The sequence below is a fragment of the Sardina pilchardus genome, chromosome 9 (genome assembly GCF_963854185.1).
Source record: "Sardina pilchardus chromosome 9, fSarPil1.1, whole genome shotgun sequence".
In the NCBI taxonomy this organism is placed as follows: Eukaryota; Metazoa; Chordata; class Actinopteri; order Clupeiformes; family Clupeidae; genus Sardina; species Sardina pilchardus.
The window spans coordinates 34596369-34613747 of NC_085002.1; the positions used below are offsets into that span (position 1 = coordinate 34596369).

The 17379-nt window shown below is 41.4% G+C and overlaps 1 protein-coding gene across 1 annotated transcript in view; it reads left to right on the forward strand.

Annotated features, from left to right (window-relative positions):
- dock3 (dedicator of cytokinesis 3) overlaps positions 1-17379 on the forward strand; it is a 597933-nt gene that overhangs the window by 105861 nt on the left and 474693 nt on the right. The window contains exons 12-13 of the mRNA XM_062544851.1: positions 8058-8205; positions 12914-13002. Coding sequence (XP_062400835.1) covers positions 8058-8205; positions 12914-13002 — 237 coding nt within the window. The remainder of the gene's footprint in view (positions 1-8057; positions 8206-12913; positions 13003-17379) is intronic.

Genomic DNA, 17379 nt, shown 5'->3' on the forward strand with positions numbered 1-17379 from the left:
AAGCGTTTATGACCGTTTCCATAGCAACCAACATGATTTTACCACAGTAACTTCTTTATTCCTGATAGTGGCAGCCATGAAAACCCTATCAACAAATGTTTCAAAATAGAAGTCCTCACTAGCAAGTTAGCTAGTTAGCATGGTTAGCATTTTTAACATAACTGCTAGAAATTATTAGCTAAGTTAGCTAATCAACCTGGTTAGCATTGCTAGCATATTTGACATTGTTAGCAGAGTTAGCATTACTGCTAGAAATCATTAGCTAAGTTAGCAAATCAACCTAATTAAAGGTAGGGTATGGAATGAGCTTTTTTGGCCATTTTTGCAAAATCACTTGAAATCCTATTCCTAACCCACTTATAGCCACTAAGTTGGAAGCACTGAAATGGAAATTAAACACGTCAATCATCTGCGGAACGGGCAGGGCTCGAAAAACTCCAGCCAATAGAATTCCTCACCCCATACCATCATTTCACAGCTCGATCGTCAATCTAACGTCTTACTCCTCTTCCTACTCCCCCTCCCCACCGCGCGCGACCCTTTCGAAAGCTGGTGACCGTGAGTCAGTGCTGAAACGAAACCAACTGCCTGCTGCTGCACGTCCATGTTCCCCTCTTGTTGTGTCACTTCATTTCTATACAAACTAAGGCAGCGGATACCTACGGAAACTCAATCACCCACGCAATAAATAAGCTATGTAGCAAAAATTACATTTTACCATGACACGAAGAGTGCTGTAAACATGAAATCGAAACTTAACAGCTTGGAGCTACGGTGGAATAGGCGAACCAACGGGGCAGCACTAAACTCGGATATTTCAGGAGATAATCGCCCTGGTAAGAACAAACCAGATTCTGTTCAAATATACACACCTATGGCTACTGAACCATATGTACTACAACCCTTTGGAGGTGAATAGCCTAAAGAATGTAATTGGGGAAGTTGATGTGAGTGATTGTATGGAGACTAGAGCTCATAGTGCTGTAGACGCCAGGATGGCATTTCATTTAGCCTGGCTCGCTCTCGCGCTGCGCATTTGAATTGTCGCTCGTGCATGGAGGGCGGGACTTGAGGTTGTATATGTTCAAACTCTGCCGTCCGTTTTGCTAATTCCGTACCCAACCTTTAACATAATACCTCATTAACATAATTAGCATTGCTAACATAGTAAGCATGTTTAGCATAACCGCTAGAAATCATTAACTCATTGAGTGCCAACAACGTAATATTGCGTTTTTAGCTCCCATGCGTAGAGTGCCAAAAACGCAATATTGCGTTTTTAGCTTTGTTTTTAAATGACGAAACTAGACACTCTAACTCACCTTATGTGTGATTTTTGGAAGTCTATCATGAAGAGAACTGAAGTAGATGACGATCGAAAACTCATGAAATCTCACAATCCGGACATTTTATCTGGACATTATATCACAACGTGGCATTTGATTGATATTGCCGCATGAATTGTGTCAAATCAGGCACGTCAAGTCAATACAAGGTCATTTCGTAATTTTGTGGGTTCGTCACAAGGTGGCAGTCTCAACAATGCGATAGCCTATCCAGTGTTTGTTATAGATCAGTGGGACAGAGGATCGAGGAGAGAGTTTGAGAATCACCCCGGGTGTAGCCTAGCCCTAGGCTATGGAAGAGCGAGCCTTGCTGCATTACCTGCAGCGTGTTAGAGAGATCGAACTGTTCATTGACATAGGGTGCTTTAAAGAGAAACTATGCAGGATTGGCAATTTCATCTTAAGTTTCGGTTTTGTTTTTCATTTTCGCTCGTTTTATGCTTGTATATTTCTCTGCAGAGCTTCCCCGACAGCTTTAGCGTGTATATTTATACATATATAGGCTATATATAAATATATAAATTGCAAGCGTGGTTCTTCTTGTTCTTTATGCGTCTCAGCCTTCCAGATGTAAACAGGGAAGGATCGTCTCCTGAACAAACTGCAAGGTTGCAATAGCGGATAGGGACACTGGGGGCGGGAGGAAATATTACTGTTTTCGATAAAACTGGTCAGTCAAGCAAAACAATGATTTCTAAGCGATTTTATGACTATGAAAAAGTTGCATAGGGTCTCTTTAAATACACGTAGGCTAACACTTCCTTTGATCATCCCTGACAAGTGCAGATTTGTCCACGATTGCATTCACATAGCAGGAAAGGTTCCGGTGGCAGATATAGGGACATATGAATTCAGACAGCACAACAACAAAAAAAGCCCCTTCCTTAAAAAGTCTGTGAACATTGCAGAAATGTATGTCTTTCTTAAAGCGCCTTATATCTCCGTTTCTAGAAGACAAACAGGGATTTTGATGAAAACCAGCCACTGTTTAGCTTGGGATTTCTCAGGAATGGAGACACGTAGAAATAAACGGTTTTCACCCACTGAGAGCTCAGAGTCTCACCTTTCAAATGAGCCATAGTATGTGTCCATAACTATAACATAGAATACGCTGTGGCTCTACAAAAATAGTCAAAAATGATCTAGCTTGCCGACACTCTGGGACATAGCTTCTAAAAACAGTACGGCATTCAAAGAGTTAATTTGCATTTGAAAGTGACACTCACTAAAGGCGTTTCTCCACCAAAAACGAACCTGGTGTTGAACTGGTGCCGTTCAGAATTCTTTGAACCGTGGTGCTATCTAGTGAACCAGCCCGCATTTACACAGTTCTGAACTGAACCAAGGATGCGTCATCAACAATGGGTGGTGCATGCAAAAGCAAAAGTTAATGAGATGCATTAACGGGAGAGTGATATGACCAGTTCTCCCATAAAAAACGGCAGAAACTAGCTGTTTAAAATGCTAGTCAACGTCTGCAGTGTAATGCTAATTTAGTCGTTTTTGTTTACTCATGGCAACAGTTGATATGGACGGAAAACTCGTGCTTTTAGCCTTTTCCCCACTGAATGGCATAGATATATATATTGACTAGATGTCGCCTTCAGCTTCTAAGCATACGTCAACACCGGCGCCATCTTGGAGCGGGGATTCTGAAGCTCTAAACTAGTTCACCCGTGTTGTCCAGTGTTACATATTTAGCTACTTTTGGGCATCCCGAGTGATTAAACTCTTATCTATTGACTAGCGACAAATTCGGCGACTTCTCACAATGATGTCAAACTCCGTTTCTCAGTTGAAACGTCAGAAAATCACCGTTATAGTGGCTTTTCCATTTGTGAATTAGTAAACTACATCATTCGCCAAACGCATCGCCACATGAAAAGTAATGATTGGCCTAGTATCAGACCGTGTTAAAGCACAGAAGTAAATGTTCAAACAACTTACCATCTAACAACAGCAACTTCTGGTGAGATTACAACCTGAGTCAACGAGACAAGCAGCAGCCTCAACCAGAGCCCGTATCAAACCTGGTTGAGTTCACTCAGAGTTCGTTTAACAGCGGTCGTGAGCTAGCATGGTGAGCTAGCGCAGCATGAATGGGAGTGAATGGGGCTAGACGGGTAAGTTTATCTTCGTCATTTTAAAAAGCTTAGTTTTTCTCTGGACTCGACGTAAATACACGTTTGTCAGTTGAAACAAACCAAAACACTACGAAATCGCTTGAGATTTTGACGATTTATGGTGATTTAATGTTCGATAGATCTTTGCCTGTATTGACGCCAATGCATTTAAGTGGAGTAGAACCCTGCTGTACGATGGCGTCTCTATTGACGCATTCCTTCCTATGAACTGCAGCAGTCAAGGCGACATCTAGTCAATATATATATCTATGACTGAATGGCACATGACACGCCCACTCCGGTTCGCAAGAAAAAACAAGTATTTTTTGGTTCGACTTCCGAACCGGCTTTTGTTTGGTGGAAACACGACGAACGGTTCAAATGTTGGTTCGCGAACGGGAACGGAGCCGGTTCTCTGTCGGTGGAAAAGGGCCCTAAGTTACCCATTTAGTCTGACTTTTTTCCAATTTGTAGTAAAACTACAAACCATTTTTAAATGTTCTTTTTACTTATATGGAGCCAGCACTGTTGTTTTCAAGGTTCAAACTTCAAAAGTCTTAGCTCGATATATTTATAGTGTCTTTTTAGTGAGCTTGCTCTCTGCAAGAGCAAGCCCATCTATTGTTCTTCTTAAGTTTTATACTTATTTATTCCCGTCCCATTTTTTTTAAGACGCCTCTTCTCCTAGAGCGTTTGAGCTATCGAAGGCAGTTCCAACACTAAAAATTCAGGCCCGATCGAATGTAGCTTGCTTGGTCATATTGGATGGCTGCTGGTTGTCGTTTTTGCGGTATTCCCGTTTTTCTCCGGTTTTCGGACCCATTGAAATTAATGGCGGAACGTTCAGGTATTGTGACATCACAGGCTCCTTAACTGCTGGCTTGCTCGTTAGCTGCTGGCTTGATTGCTTGCAGCTAGCAGATCTGCCAGCTGCCTGGGCTGAGCTGGCTTGGGCTGTGTGTGCCTGTGAAAGTGTGTGCATGTAACTTTTGACAACAAATAATTAAGATACAGATTTTACGCGAAGCGCTGTGAAATATCTACCATTTACACAGGTCATGTGAAAAAAATTATTTTAGAGCCAACCCATGTGTCAAAGCTAAAACAAAGTTTCAACCATTGATTTCAATGTTGAAGAGCTAGAATTATGCTGGGCCACACTTCAACGTCCTTAGACTATATAACATTACAAAGAACACAGACATGGACGAAACACGCAAGCTTTAGAATGGCGTCATGCCCAGTGAGTGTGGACTTTATACTAAACTTTATATGCTACGTTAGGTATTTATACTTGACAAATCATTGGTTGTCACTGCCACGGTGTCAAAATCTTCCTTATACAATTGTTTACTTGTCATGATAGGAAAGTAATATTCAAACTGGTAGAAACATACAAGTATGCAAATGTATATACTCATGGAAAATTAAGTATTATTTAGTATTTTAGTTGCTGTGCATTATGGGTGATGACGTTAGGAACGTGAATGATTGTGGACAAATCTAAGATACGGAGCGAACTGATACGGCATAGTACTACTAACAAGCTCAGGGTTTACGGCTTCATAATCTGTAAGTATTTCCGATCATTTTAAGCCTAATAGTGTCATTTTTTAGTGTTTGGATTTGTTAACAAAATAGTTTGATATCAGAATGCTGCTGCCAGCTAGTGTCTGAATGCTAGCTTGTGTGGGGTACTTATTTATTTATTTTAACAGGATGTGTAATATTTAGTAGGAATGTGCAATAGGTTAATTGGGCAAAATGTGCAATGGGCTTGTGGGGGGTATTTATTAGCGGGAAGTGCAATATCTAGGGGAATGTGCAATATGTTGATGGGGTAGGTGTGCAATAACAAACCAACAGGAGGTTGGGTGTGGGAAGGAAGTGTGTGTGTGTGGGTGGGGGGGGGAATCTGTGTGGGGATATTTGGGTGTGTGTGTGGGGGGGGGGGGAGGGCTGTGTGGGGATATATAGGAGGTGTGTGTTGGATGTGCTATGTGTTGGATGTTTATACAGTCATGGTTGAAATTGTTGGCACCCATGCTAAAGTTGACTAAAAAGAGGAATATCAAATCATCTTTTGGAAATTGATTTTAATGGCTTAAGTAATAAAATTAGGAAAAATCCAAACTTTAAGGACACCAATTTTCTTTGTGAATGAATAATGTATCATAAATAAATAAATGTTCTTCCCAAAATACAGAGGTCAAAAATATTGGCACCCCTATGTAACCCTATGGGAATTTAACAGGGTTAACATAGGGGCAGGCAGTTTTTTATTTTTAAAGGCCACGTATTTCATGGATCCAGGATACTATGCATCCTGATAAAGTTCCCTTGGTCTTTAGAACTAAAATTGACCCACATCATCACACACCCTTCACCATACCTAGAGATAGGCATGGTGTTTTGTTCAGTTTTCTTCAGTTAGCCTATTAGCCTGTTTGATGCTCATTGAACTCAATGAGCAACTTTAGCATGGGGTGCCAACAATTTCAACCATGACTGTATGTGCTGGGGGGTATTTAACTATTTATTAGGGGGATGTGCAATATCTAGAGGAATGTGCAATATGTTGATGGGGCAGGTGTGCAATAACAGGGTTCGATTCCCGCCCCGTGGTCCTTTCCAGATCCCACCCCGACTCTCTCTCCCACTCACTTCCTGTCGTTCTCTCTACTGTCCTGTCCAAATAAAGGCATAAAAAGCCCAAAAAATAATCTAAAAAAAAACCGGAAACTGGCATTAAACTGCGAATGGTGTCAAATATTGCCCCTTCCTGGTAAAATGTTTAATTGTTGCCGCACACAGTGAAATTGATTTCATTGCTTCAAGACTCACACTACGCAACAAACACGTTTAAGTTTTGTATTTTCAATTTTCAATTTTTGTTTTGTAATTCTCCCGACGATCGACTAAGAAAACTTAATCGAATGCCCATCCCTAGGGGATATATGGGAGATTTACCTGTTGGATGTTCATATGTGCTGCCAATGCCCTGTAAAGCCCAAGACAAATTTCTCTGCACAGAGACAATAAAGATCAAATCAAATCAAATCATCACATACCCTTCACCATAGCTAGAGATTGGCAGGGTGTTTTTTCCAGTTAGCCTATTAGCCTGTTTGTTTTGCATTGAGCTCAATGAACATCAAACAGGCTAATAGGCTAATAATGGTAATTTCAAAGTAACCCAAAACTTTAGTGTGTGTGTGTGTGTGAGTGTGTGTGATCGCGCTCATTGTTATATTTAAGAAACATTGAACAAATGTCAGTAGTCTTTCAATTAAAGCAGATTTATTTCCGACACAATAGGATTCGATTGCAAACTCTAACTGTATTATGTTTTTAGCAGCTACACATAATAGACAGTCACTGTGAACTTTAAATTGTATGATTAAAATTACACACTGTATATGTTTAAGAAGAGTAGCTGTGTGCACATCCCACCTTGCAGGTGCAGGACAAATAGAGAGTAACTATGGAAGGAATGTAATGTTCGCAACACTGATAAATTGCTCCCGGTTTAATGAAAGAATGCAACGTTTCGACCCTACTGGGGTCAAAAACGTTACACTGTATATGTTACCTTACTGAGAGACTAATCTGTTACATAAACTATTATCTGATATTATTATAAATGCAATATTATATTGCTTTAATCACCCCTATATTCAAATGTTATAAACTGCACCAAATTTCATGTGTGTGATTAATCTGACGTCCTCTGGGAGTATGCTAAGATTTGTGGAATTTAATCCATGGGGAGCTTTAAAAAATAAATTATTAATTTAATGTGTACATTTAGTGACTGCACACCCATCGGCCTGCAGATGGTGCTATTGAGCGAAGGGTTGCTGGAGGGTTAAGAATGATACGGTCACACTCACACACACACACACACACACACTCAGACACAAACTCACACACATGCACGCACACACATCCACACACACAGACACACACACACACACACACACACACACACTCTTTACACAAAAGCAACTCACACATGCACACACTCATTTATATACACATGAGCTGCAAGAGTAGGAGATAATATATGCATATAAATTGCACAAATAGGAGATACAGGAAAGTTGACAATGACCATTTATTTTTGTGGAGAGAATGTGCAGAACTAATATTGTGTCATATTATGTACCGCTATGCGGTACATCTAGTTTAGTATGTTGTATTGTAAAGGAAAACTCCAGCCATGATTTTAAAAAAGGCCCCCAGAATGTGACACTAGCTGCCTGGCTGCTCTAGCTTTTTTCTGTACCGACAGTACTCGGTGACCTCGAGAAACAGAGATCTATGTGAAAAGAGTCTTCTCTGTTCCTTTTTCAACCACTGGCTAATGTGGTGCTACATTGCTAATGTCCCATGCAATGTTCAGAAATTGAAACACCACCATAAACTATATGCCTAATATGTCTACATGCAATGCAGTGACATTTTATAGAAACTTTTATGGTATTTGATGTAATTTGAAGATATGCATTTGAGATGTGTCTACAGTATATATATATGTGTGTGTGTGTGTATGTGTGTGTGTGTGTGTGTGTGTGTGTACATGCAGGCCGGATGCTCCTGAATGACTCAAAGAAGGGCCCACCTCATGTACAGTATAGGCGACCATATGGATGTGCTGTGCTGGCCATGAGTGATGTACTACAAACCATCTCAGAGATGAAGGAGGAGAAGGACTTTGTACTGAAGGTTTATACGTATGTGCCAACTCATGTAAACCTATGCATATAGAGTTAAGTAAAACAATATGCAAGGATGTAGCTTAGAAATGACCTAATGGCTATTATTTTGTTCCATTGCTATTGAAAAAGTTATAGAGACAGTCTTAGCTTCTAGCTAATACTTGCTATCTTATATTAGAATAATATTGTTAGCTGCTAGATAACGTTGTCAGATTAGTCTATTATCCTACTATTGAGTTTCTAAGGTTGTGCAAAGCAGTAGAAAGCAAATAAATGAACATGCTGATTCATCAACTTTGACATAACCTTTCTCCAATATTAGAACTTGCCATCCTGCAGCATTGCATGAAACAAAGTTTACATATGGGAGCTTCATAACAATTAGTTCCCAACATCAGCGATGGGGTAGAGGGTGAGGGTGTAGAGATGTATGCAAGCTGTTTTAGGGCCACAAAGGTAAGGTAATTTATTTATATAGCGCATTTAACGTGCACTGAGTGCAACCAAAAGCACTTTACAAAAGACAGACAGTGCTGAACGGAGTGGCGTAGTCGCCAGCGTACCAAAGGGATTTTACTTATGATTTTGTACCTTTGAAAAACTAAAGGCCTATTCGGACGGGATTAGTTTTATGGGGGGACGTAGAGTAATGCATGTTTATCATATGACCTCTGTAATATAAATGTCCAATTCGGACGGGACTAGACATCTCTGTCATTTTTACTTGACGAGTAACATTTACGTTCTGCCGTCACATCTTCGTCGCCGTGCACGTGACACTTTGCATCAGGTAGCCTACGTGCGGCATTTTCAGATTTGAAAGACTACACAAGTTGGATAAACTAGCAAACGTTAGCTTTATGATATGCTATAAGTAGTTTGAAATTGTTAACAATATCAAGCTATTAGGCAAACTAGCTAACGTCCTATTAGGAGCTGCACAGCATGTTGTGTTTTCATTCAGACTATGGTGGAATTGTTTTCAAATCAGGATGTGACGAAATATTACAGACATCTTTACAGAGGGTCGCGTTTGCATGGGATTAATATTACCTAAGGTAATTTCTCCGGACCGTTTTACGGAAGGTAAAAGTGTCTGTAAATTTCACCGACATACTCCGTTATGTTTACCGACACATGGCGCGTCCGGACGGGACTACATTACCTGGTAATTATTACTTTACCTGATGTCACCCCATAAAACTAATCCCGTCCGAATAGGCCTTAAGATGAGTTTCCATGCATAGAGATGTTTTGTCTCAAACCTTTTGTTCATGTTCCTTACCCCCAGACAAGGATATTAAATACTTTAATATAGAAATACAACTCATGAAACTGTGACTCAGTGACGGAGTGCCATCACTATGGCTGAGTATATGCTCTGACTGCCATGCCAGAGCCATAGGAATTGAGAGAGTTGCGACATGCTTTGATGTTGCCGCCACACGATCAACATTTCCAAAAAAAACTCTGCTGAATGGCTGAATCGCAGGAGGGTGGGATGTACTTCTGGATGCTGGAAGGTGTAATCAATTAACTCATTGACTACTGGCCAAGAGATTGGCTGTAATAGTTCCATAAAAGTCCCATAACGAGGAAATAGCCATGCTGCCATTTTTTCCTATGGAGGTCTACAGGAGTGTCGCCACTCTGTTTTATCTACCGCTCTGTGTCATGCTAAATGGCTCTTTAGCGTTGCACTCAAGCTGCAGGTGTAGGTGTGAGACCCTGAAGACCCAGGTTCCAGGCTGGGTTAGGTCACAGCTCTTTCCCTTCACTACATAATGGTGTCAGAAGTGGGAAGGTTTACTGTGAGGCCATCGAAGGCGTGCCAAATGGTTGAGCCCAGGGGGTCAGGATTTGGAGGGTTAACTTCAGCCAGTTAGCATGTCATTTGGCCGCCGATATCTTTGAAAAAATGGCGTTCCAAGGTTGCAACATATCCGGCACCAGCTCATGCACGAGACAGCTCATGCACGAGCTGTCACAGCTCATGCACGAGTTTCGAGTTGGGCACGAGCTTCGTCGCGCGTCCATGTTGATTACGCATTCCAGAAGACATAAATAAAATGACTGACGACTTGAATTAAGTTACCGATACTTGACTTAATGCCTGTGGATTAGACTGTATCATTATACCAGGCTTTGTGAATAAAAAAAGCCAATGTTGTTCTTATAGGTTACTATTATTTGCATTAGCCTATGTATGAGTTGGCAAGGTATTATAAGATATTTTAGGAAATGCGAAGCAATTCTCTAAACCCAATTATTAACCTACTCACTGTCGTGTAGGCTATGAGGACTATTTTAAAACGCTCAGCTGCAGTTCCTACCTGTAGTTCATAACAACGCAGCGTTGTGGGGTCACATAACCTACATAACGGCAAAAGTTTCCAACAGTGACAGCAGACTTAAAATGCATGCTGCTCGAAACACAACACATGGATGCGCGCTTCTACCGGTAAGCCTATAATATGCGTTGGCTTCATTTCGTCTGTCTACAAATATAGGTTTAAGCTGCAAATTCACACTGGGTGCAGCACAAATAGCATATCAGGTATCCACACGTTTCTTTATGTATTCTTTATTTATGTCTACTTATTAAGAGTCATTTTCGTCGGGTAGACAGCCTATTGCGAACATAACATCCTAGGCTACAGTCAGTTCAAAGCATTTACTGTGGGGATCATATTTATGTGTATGCTAAGTGAATTATTGCTCAATATTGACTCGCCATGTTTATTTTATCATGACATATGAATATCACATTATAGGATTTCGAGACAAGGGGCAAACTTCTCCACCACCATCCCAACTCAAATAATTAAATACATTTGCACCTGTAACGATAGGAGCGCGTTCACCAACACCTTCTCTCACTCTCCAATCTTCATCAACGATGTACCTTACGTTATCTCGTTGTAACGTGGAACCTAATTGGCTCATTCTAGCTGGTGACGGAAATGAACACCCATGGAACGCCATTTTCTAAAAGATGGCTGCGGCCAATTTCAAACTTTTTTGGCTGAAGTAGCTAGCCTAGCATGGGCCATTGAAATTAATGGGGGCGGGACTTAGTCCCTCTCTCCAGTTCTTATAATACCTCCATGGTTGAGCCATATGAGGGACACCTAGGGGTTGACCCCTTTGTGGGGGACCCCGGAGTTGAGTAATGCACTAATGTGTAGGGCACCAGGGGATGGGAGAAGTACAGCTGGTGGCTGCATGGGGGACACCAGTGCATGTGAAGCACATAGGCATGCTTCCTGAAGAGGAGGGCAAGGTTGACCAAATATTTACTTATTGACTTATTTTAAGGAGTCTTATCAAGATAAATTTGCTTGTTATTAGAACAAATGAGCTTAACACACAAATGAGCTTCTTTTCAGGATGAAACATCTTAAAGTAAGTCAAACTCATCTTAAATTAAGTAAATTATTATACGAGAAAGCATCAGGTAATTATCTCTGTACTGAAAACAATACCAACTACATTTTGGTTGTAGGGACCTTTTAGGGACTGCCAAGGGTCAACACTTGAGCAGCCAGCAGGGCTTACCTTGGCCTGGTCACCCATATACTCTTCACTATACACTAATCCAGCGAAACACGGAAGTAACACAGCGCCGCCATTACTGCGTGGCTGGCTGCTAAGAAATTAGCCCCTTGGTTCCATAGGCGGCTGTTGCAGAGGTTAACTGTCATTAATACACATCTTAATACCTTATGTTGTTAATAAATTACCTTCATCGGTAAGTTTTGGCACAGTCTGACATCATTGATCCAATGTTCCCTTTCACCTGACATTTTCTTTCATGAGCGGGATCTCTTGTTAGACATTCTCTGACAGGATGCTTTCATTGAAAAGCACAGGCAAGTGTCACTCATCATACTCGCAGGCACGCAGTAATGGCGATAATCAAGATGGCAGTGCCCATAAAGTTCGCGCTGGATTAGTGTATACTGTATAAGTAGCATTCAGAGTTGGAAAAGTCCAGCTTCAGAAAGTGAAAGTCCTACCTTATTTCTGTGCTAACCATTAATTTAAACCAGCTGATTCTACTTAGCACAACTCCTCAGCTCGGTAGAGCAGCTAATTAGTGAGATCACCTGTGCTAAATGCTCAGTTACAACCAATACAAAGTTAGACTTTTACTTTCCGAAGTTGGACCTTTCCACGTCTGGTAGCCTATCCATTTTAGTGTAGTTCTTACTGAGATTTAGTTTAACTGGTGTGTTCAGATCCATACAAGCTTGGACAATGTCCTTACAATTCTGGGAGTTAACACTTCTATGCTGGCCTAGAAATCTAGACGCCCCTAGCAGCAGCAAATCTAATTTGGATCGTCTAGGAACGATCCATAGAGCTAGGGAGCTGAGAAATGGAAGAATGACCGCACCAGTCACAGCGTGTATAGAGTCAGTGGGTGGGCTTAACATAATGGTGACTGACATGCGACCAGAAGTTGTGACGGTAACGCATCCTGCTATTTGAAAACAAGAAGATGATTCGTTTAGCGTTATCCTATTGCGGAAGGTATTTGAAAGACAACTGTTTATCCCACCCCTCCGATTGAGCCCTGCCTACAGTGAGTTCCCAGACCCTACATCTTGATGTGGGTCTGGCTGGTCAGGCTACTTCTATGCTGCATTATGGTACTAATCTTCTTTTTTGTCTTTTCTTCCCTTTTTCTTCCTTCTGTTTATGTGTCCCAATCATAAAGATGCAATAATGAAAATGAGTGGTGCCAAATCCATGAGAACATCATCCGCAAGTCCAGCACTAAGTACACTGCACCCAGCACAAACTATGGTATTGAAATGAAACTTTACAGTCTTTTGTCAACGGGTAATATAGAAGGAATTCTTAATATTAAAGTAATTTCAGTGTAGATAATTAAAACTACATATTCTCAAGGTGGTATTGTCAAGGTGTAAATTAAAAATTCATATCAGGATAACTGGCTTAAAGTTGAAGACTGATTCAAAGAAAGGAATATATTGCTAGTAAGTAGGTAAGGCTTTATTAATATTGCAGAGTTCAAACATTTGTGAATGTTTTATGTGAATTGGGGTATTAAGCAGAGATATCTGGAAAAAAGATTTAGCAGACTGTTGGTGTACAGTACAGTACCTACAAAGGCACTGTACTGTTATCCGTAGGCTTTTTCTCCCTCTTTTGTAGGACACTTGAGATACGCTCTCTGAGATATTAACAGAAAACCATTGTACAGTAATTTCCCGCATATAAGCCGCATTGTGTATAAGCCGCAGGACAGTGTTTTATGCAAGTTAAAAGACACAAAACCATATTAACACCATATTAACTGTTCCCTTGTATTAACCTCATAGCTGAAGACATTTTGCAAAATCAATGTATAAGCCGCGGCTAATAGCCAGGAAATTACGGTAGTATTCCCATTGAGTTTTATTGTCCATCATATAATACAGGGCCTGAATTTGTGTGCGGGATTGCGGGTATCCCGCATATTTTTTTCATTTCCCGCAACTTCATGATTCTAATGCGGGAGATTCCCGCACACTTAAGTGCCCATAATAAAGTCTCCAGACGGACGGATATTCGCGGCTCGTGAATATTATTGAAATGAATGGCCAAAGGAAGATCCTCCACGGAAGTGCCTCATCAATGAACCAATCAGTGGAGCTGATTGTGCTGCTAATATCCAATCAGAAATGCAGGTTAAAGGGATAGTTCGGGTTTTAAGACACAAAGTTATATGGGTTCCCTGTCAGCAACGTTGTGCATCAGCACTGACTTACCCCCCGACAGCGTCCTGTGAGCCGAGATCCAGCCGGTTTTTGATGCTGAAGAAAGTAGTCTTTGAGAAGAAAAACACTTTACTTTCGTGACCCCAGCAACCTGCCGGCCTACTTTCTTCAGCGTCAAAAACGATCAAAAACCGGCTGGATCTCGGCTCACAGGACGCTGTCGGGGGGTAAGTCAGTGCTGATGCACAACGTTGCTGACAGGGAACCCACATAACTTCGTGTCTTAAAACCCGAACTATCCCTTTAATTAAGCAGTATAGCACGAGTGGGAGTGGGTTGTTGCTGGATATTCCCACGGGTGTTGTTCGGCCGTAGCCTCGAGGCCGGAGGCCGAGTGGCGCAGGCAACAACACCCGTGGGAATATCCAGCAACAACCCACTCCCACTCGTGCTATATTGCTTTTATACAACAACTCTACCACTTGTTTTTGTGCTAATTTCCCCATTATAATGTACACGTTTAAATCGCTAAAACTGTCTTGTTTGTAGAACTACTTCTCTCCGCCACAAATTTCTATTACTTGCAGGACAAACTGCCGTTACTAGTTCTAAATGGATGGTTGCTATGGCCAAAGGCCAGTCGTTATAACTATAACTATAGTTCTAAAAGCACGTTGCTATGGCCAAAAGCCAGTCGTTAGTTCTATCTCTCCCGTTGTCAAGCAATGTAGCCTAATAAACGTTAGCTCGCATTGCGTCTGGTTAGGACATGCTTTTAGCTTTGAAACATCACTATTTTACTTAGCCTACATGCCATCCAACTAGCTAATATCCACCTCCGTCATATTCTACGTTCTGAGCGTCTATTTCAGCTTGGATGCAACGTGACAGTTCGTTTTACACTTCACAACTTGACATTGTATCGCGGAGTGATTTATTATTAGCTGTGAAAAGTCCGAGTGGATTATCGTGGGATATTTCAACTCATGGAACGTCTCTCGGCCAATCAGAAACAAAGAAACAGCTTCATAGAACCCAATTGTTGTATAAAGTTCGTTTTACACTTCACAACTTGACATTGTATCGCGGAGTGATTTATTATTAGCTGTGAAAAGTCCGAGTGGATTATCCTGGGATATTTCAACTCATGGAACGTCTCTCGGCCATTCAGAAACAAAGAAACAGCTTCTTAGAACCCAATTGTTGTATAACTGTTATAATCAGAAGTTGTCATGCCGCAGGAAAATCGAGCGTGTGGATCGAAAATGAACTGAATTAACTTAATCATTTCAGTTGCTTAGTTGTTAATAAATCAAACATTTTATGGAGCATCCAACTATGTGTCACTCACTGGACTGGACAAACAGGGTCAGAACGGCAGAAAGACGTATACGAAACTCCAATGGTAGCAGGCAGCTAGCTAGGGTAAATCAGTTAACTTAGCAAAGGAGAGAGCAATGAAATGTTGCCTCGTACCTAGCAAATGAACGAACGTCTGAACGAAGACATTTCTGTAACTATTTCGGATAAAAACGAATGTAAGTAATTTTAACAAGATTAACTAACAAGGTTTGAATTGTAACTAGCTGAACGTCATGTTGCTGTTTTATACACTATCAAGCTTTCATGAAAACGTGAGCCTCCATACTCTATTAGGGGCTGTTGTCTTTTATTTTTTAGACTAACCTTGTCATGTCTCTGTCTGTTATTGTTTTGGGTTAGATCATGATTGTACAACTGGTTTGGGGGCATCAAAGCAGAGCCTGAATCCTTTGCTTTAGAAGTTTGACACTTCTACCAGAGAATGTAGACGGGCTCTGCTTCTACCCAGCTGCTAACAAACAGCTAACAAACGGCTAAAAACTTTCTACTCAGAAACTCTAGGACCCATATCAAAATAAAAGTCCTAGCACATTTTCAGTGCATGTATTATGTCTTGCTAGCCTAGAAATCTAGACGCACCCTAGCGGCCAAAAAATATTTTTGCCTAGCGGGATGGTCTAGGGTCGCACCGTTGAGGACAAGCCTGCACCAGGCTCGAGTTCAGCCTAGCCAATCAGAACGCTCTATCTGTGTACGGAGTCCTTGAGCCCGAAGGCATCACGCAATAAACAAATCAGAAGCAACGAAAGGCGGGTCTTGGCATCTAACTTATCTTTCACACACAACAGCGCCGACTCCGATAATTAGATTTAAAACGTTCTCCTGCTTGCTAGATTTTCTTCACTGTTGATTCGCTGTTTCTCTTTGAGTCTCCAAGTTAACGTTAAAGCTGCTACGTCTATCATTGTAGGCCTATACTTGTTGCAGAGCTGTGTAACATCTATTTGCCTCTGTCTTGGTAAGTTCACACTTGAAAAAGCGGCTCTAATCGGAGCTGCCAAGTGTCACGCTTTGAGTGTGACAGACAGTCCAAAAAATGTTCGACGAACGCATCTCACTGTCGCTTGCAATTTTCTGAAACTTGGCAGCCCTGTTGCCGTTTTGCCGACCGGCTACGATTGGTCACAAATGCTGGCCTATTACGTGCAGAGGCAGTTTGAAAGACAACTGTTCATCCCACCCACAGGCTTCAACTCTGTGAATGGTCCGACCCCAGACTATACATTTCTGTGTAGTTTGGCTTGCCAGGCTAATGTCTTGCAGTAGAGGGGTATAAAACAGCACAGGATACTAAAAGTATACTAACAAGCTGGGGTACAAATAATTTTATTTATTAATTCCAGTGTAGCCTACCTACTTTGGCATTAAATCATATCCATAACCATAATGTGGGTTTAACAACTTCCCTCTCTGAAAGACCACCCCCCGTGTGCGCACACCTTCCTCAGTTAATTCTAAAATCACCAGCCGCCACTGGTTTAAGCCTACATGTAGCGTTCCCCGCAAACTGTATTATTCTCCCCCCCAAACTGTATAAATCCCCCCATTGGAGTCACTGAGGGGGGGAATTCCCCCTGTTGTGAAAAATGAAATTCAGGCCCTGTAATAGGCCAATCAGGCTGCCTTATAGCTGTGTTCTACTGACTGCTGTAGCTCCTCAAAGGCTACACTACAGCAGTCACCGTCGACATCCATCCTTCTATCTAAATTACAGTGGGTACGGGTTGAGAATGCACCTTTTCCCGCGGGACTCCCAAAGAGATCCCGCAGGCTGTCAAGCCGATTTTTTTCGAGGCTAAGGCAATGTACCCAAACAACCACCAGGTGGCAGAAAGTTTTAACCCGCATTTCAACATTTAATGATGAAGACCGCATATCCGTCAATAGTCGACTCCTAAATCTCATTTAATCATTAAAATGAAGGTGATGACTGGCGAAATTAATCAAACGACGTTTTAATAAACCATTGTTGAAATGAATGAAAATGGTTATAGAAAATCGCCTACAGCCTAACGCCGACACAGCTGATTCTTTGATTGATTCTAAGCTGTTTTGATGTAGGGGATGGGTAAACTGG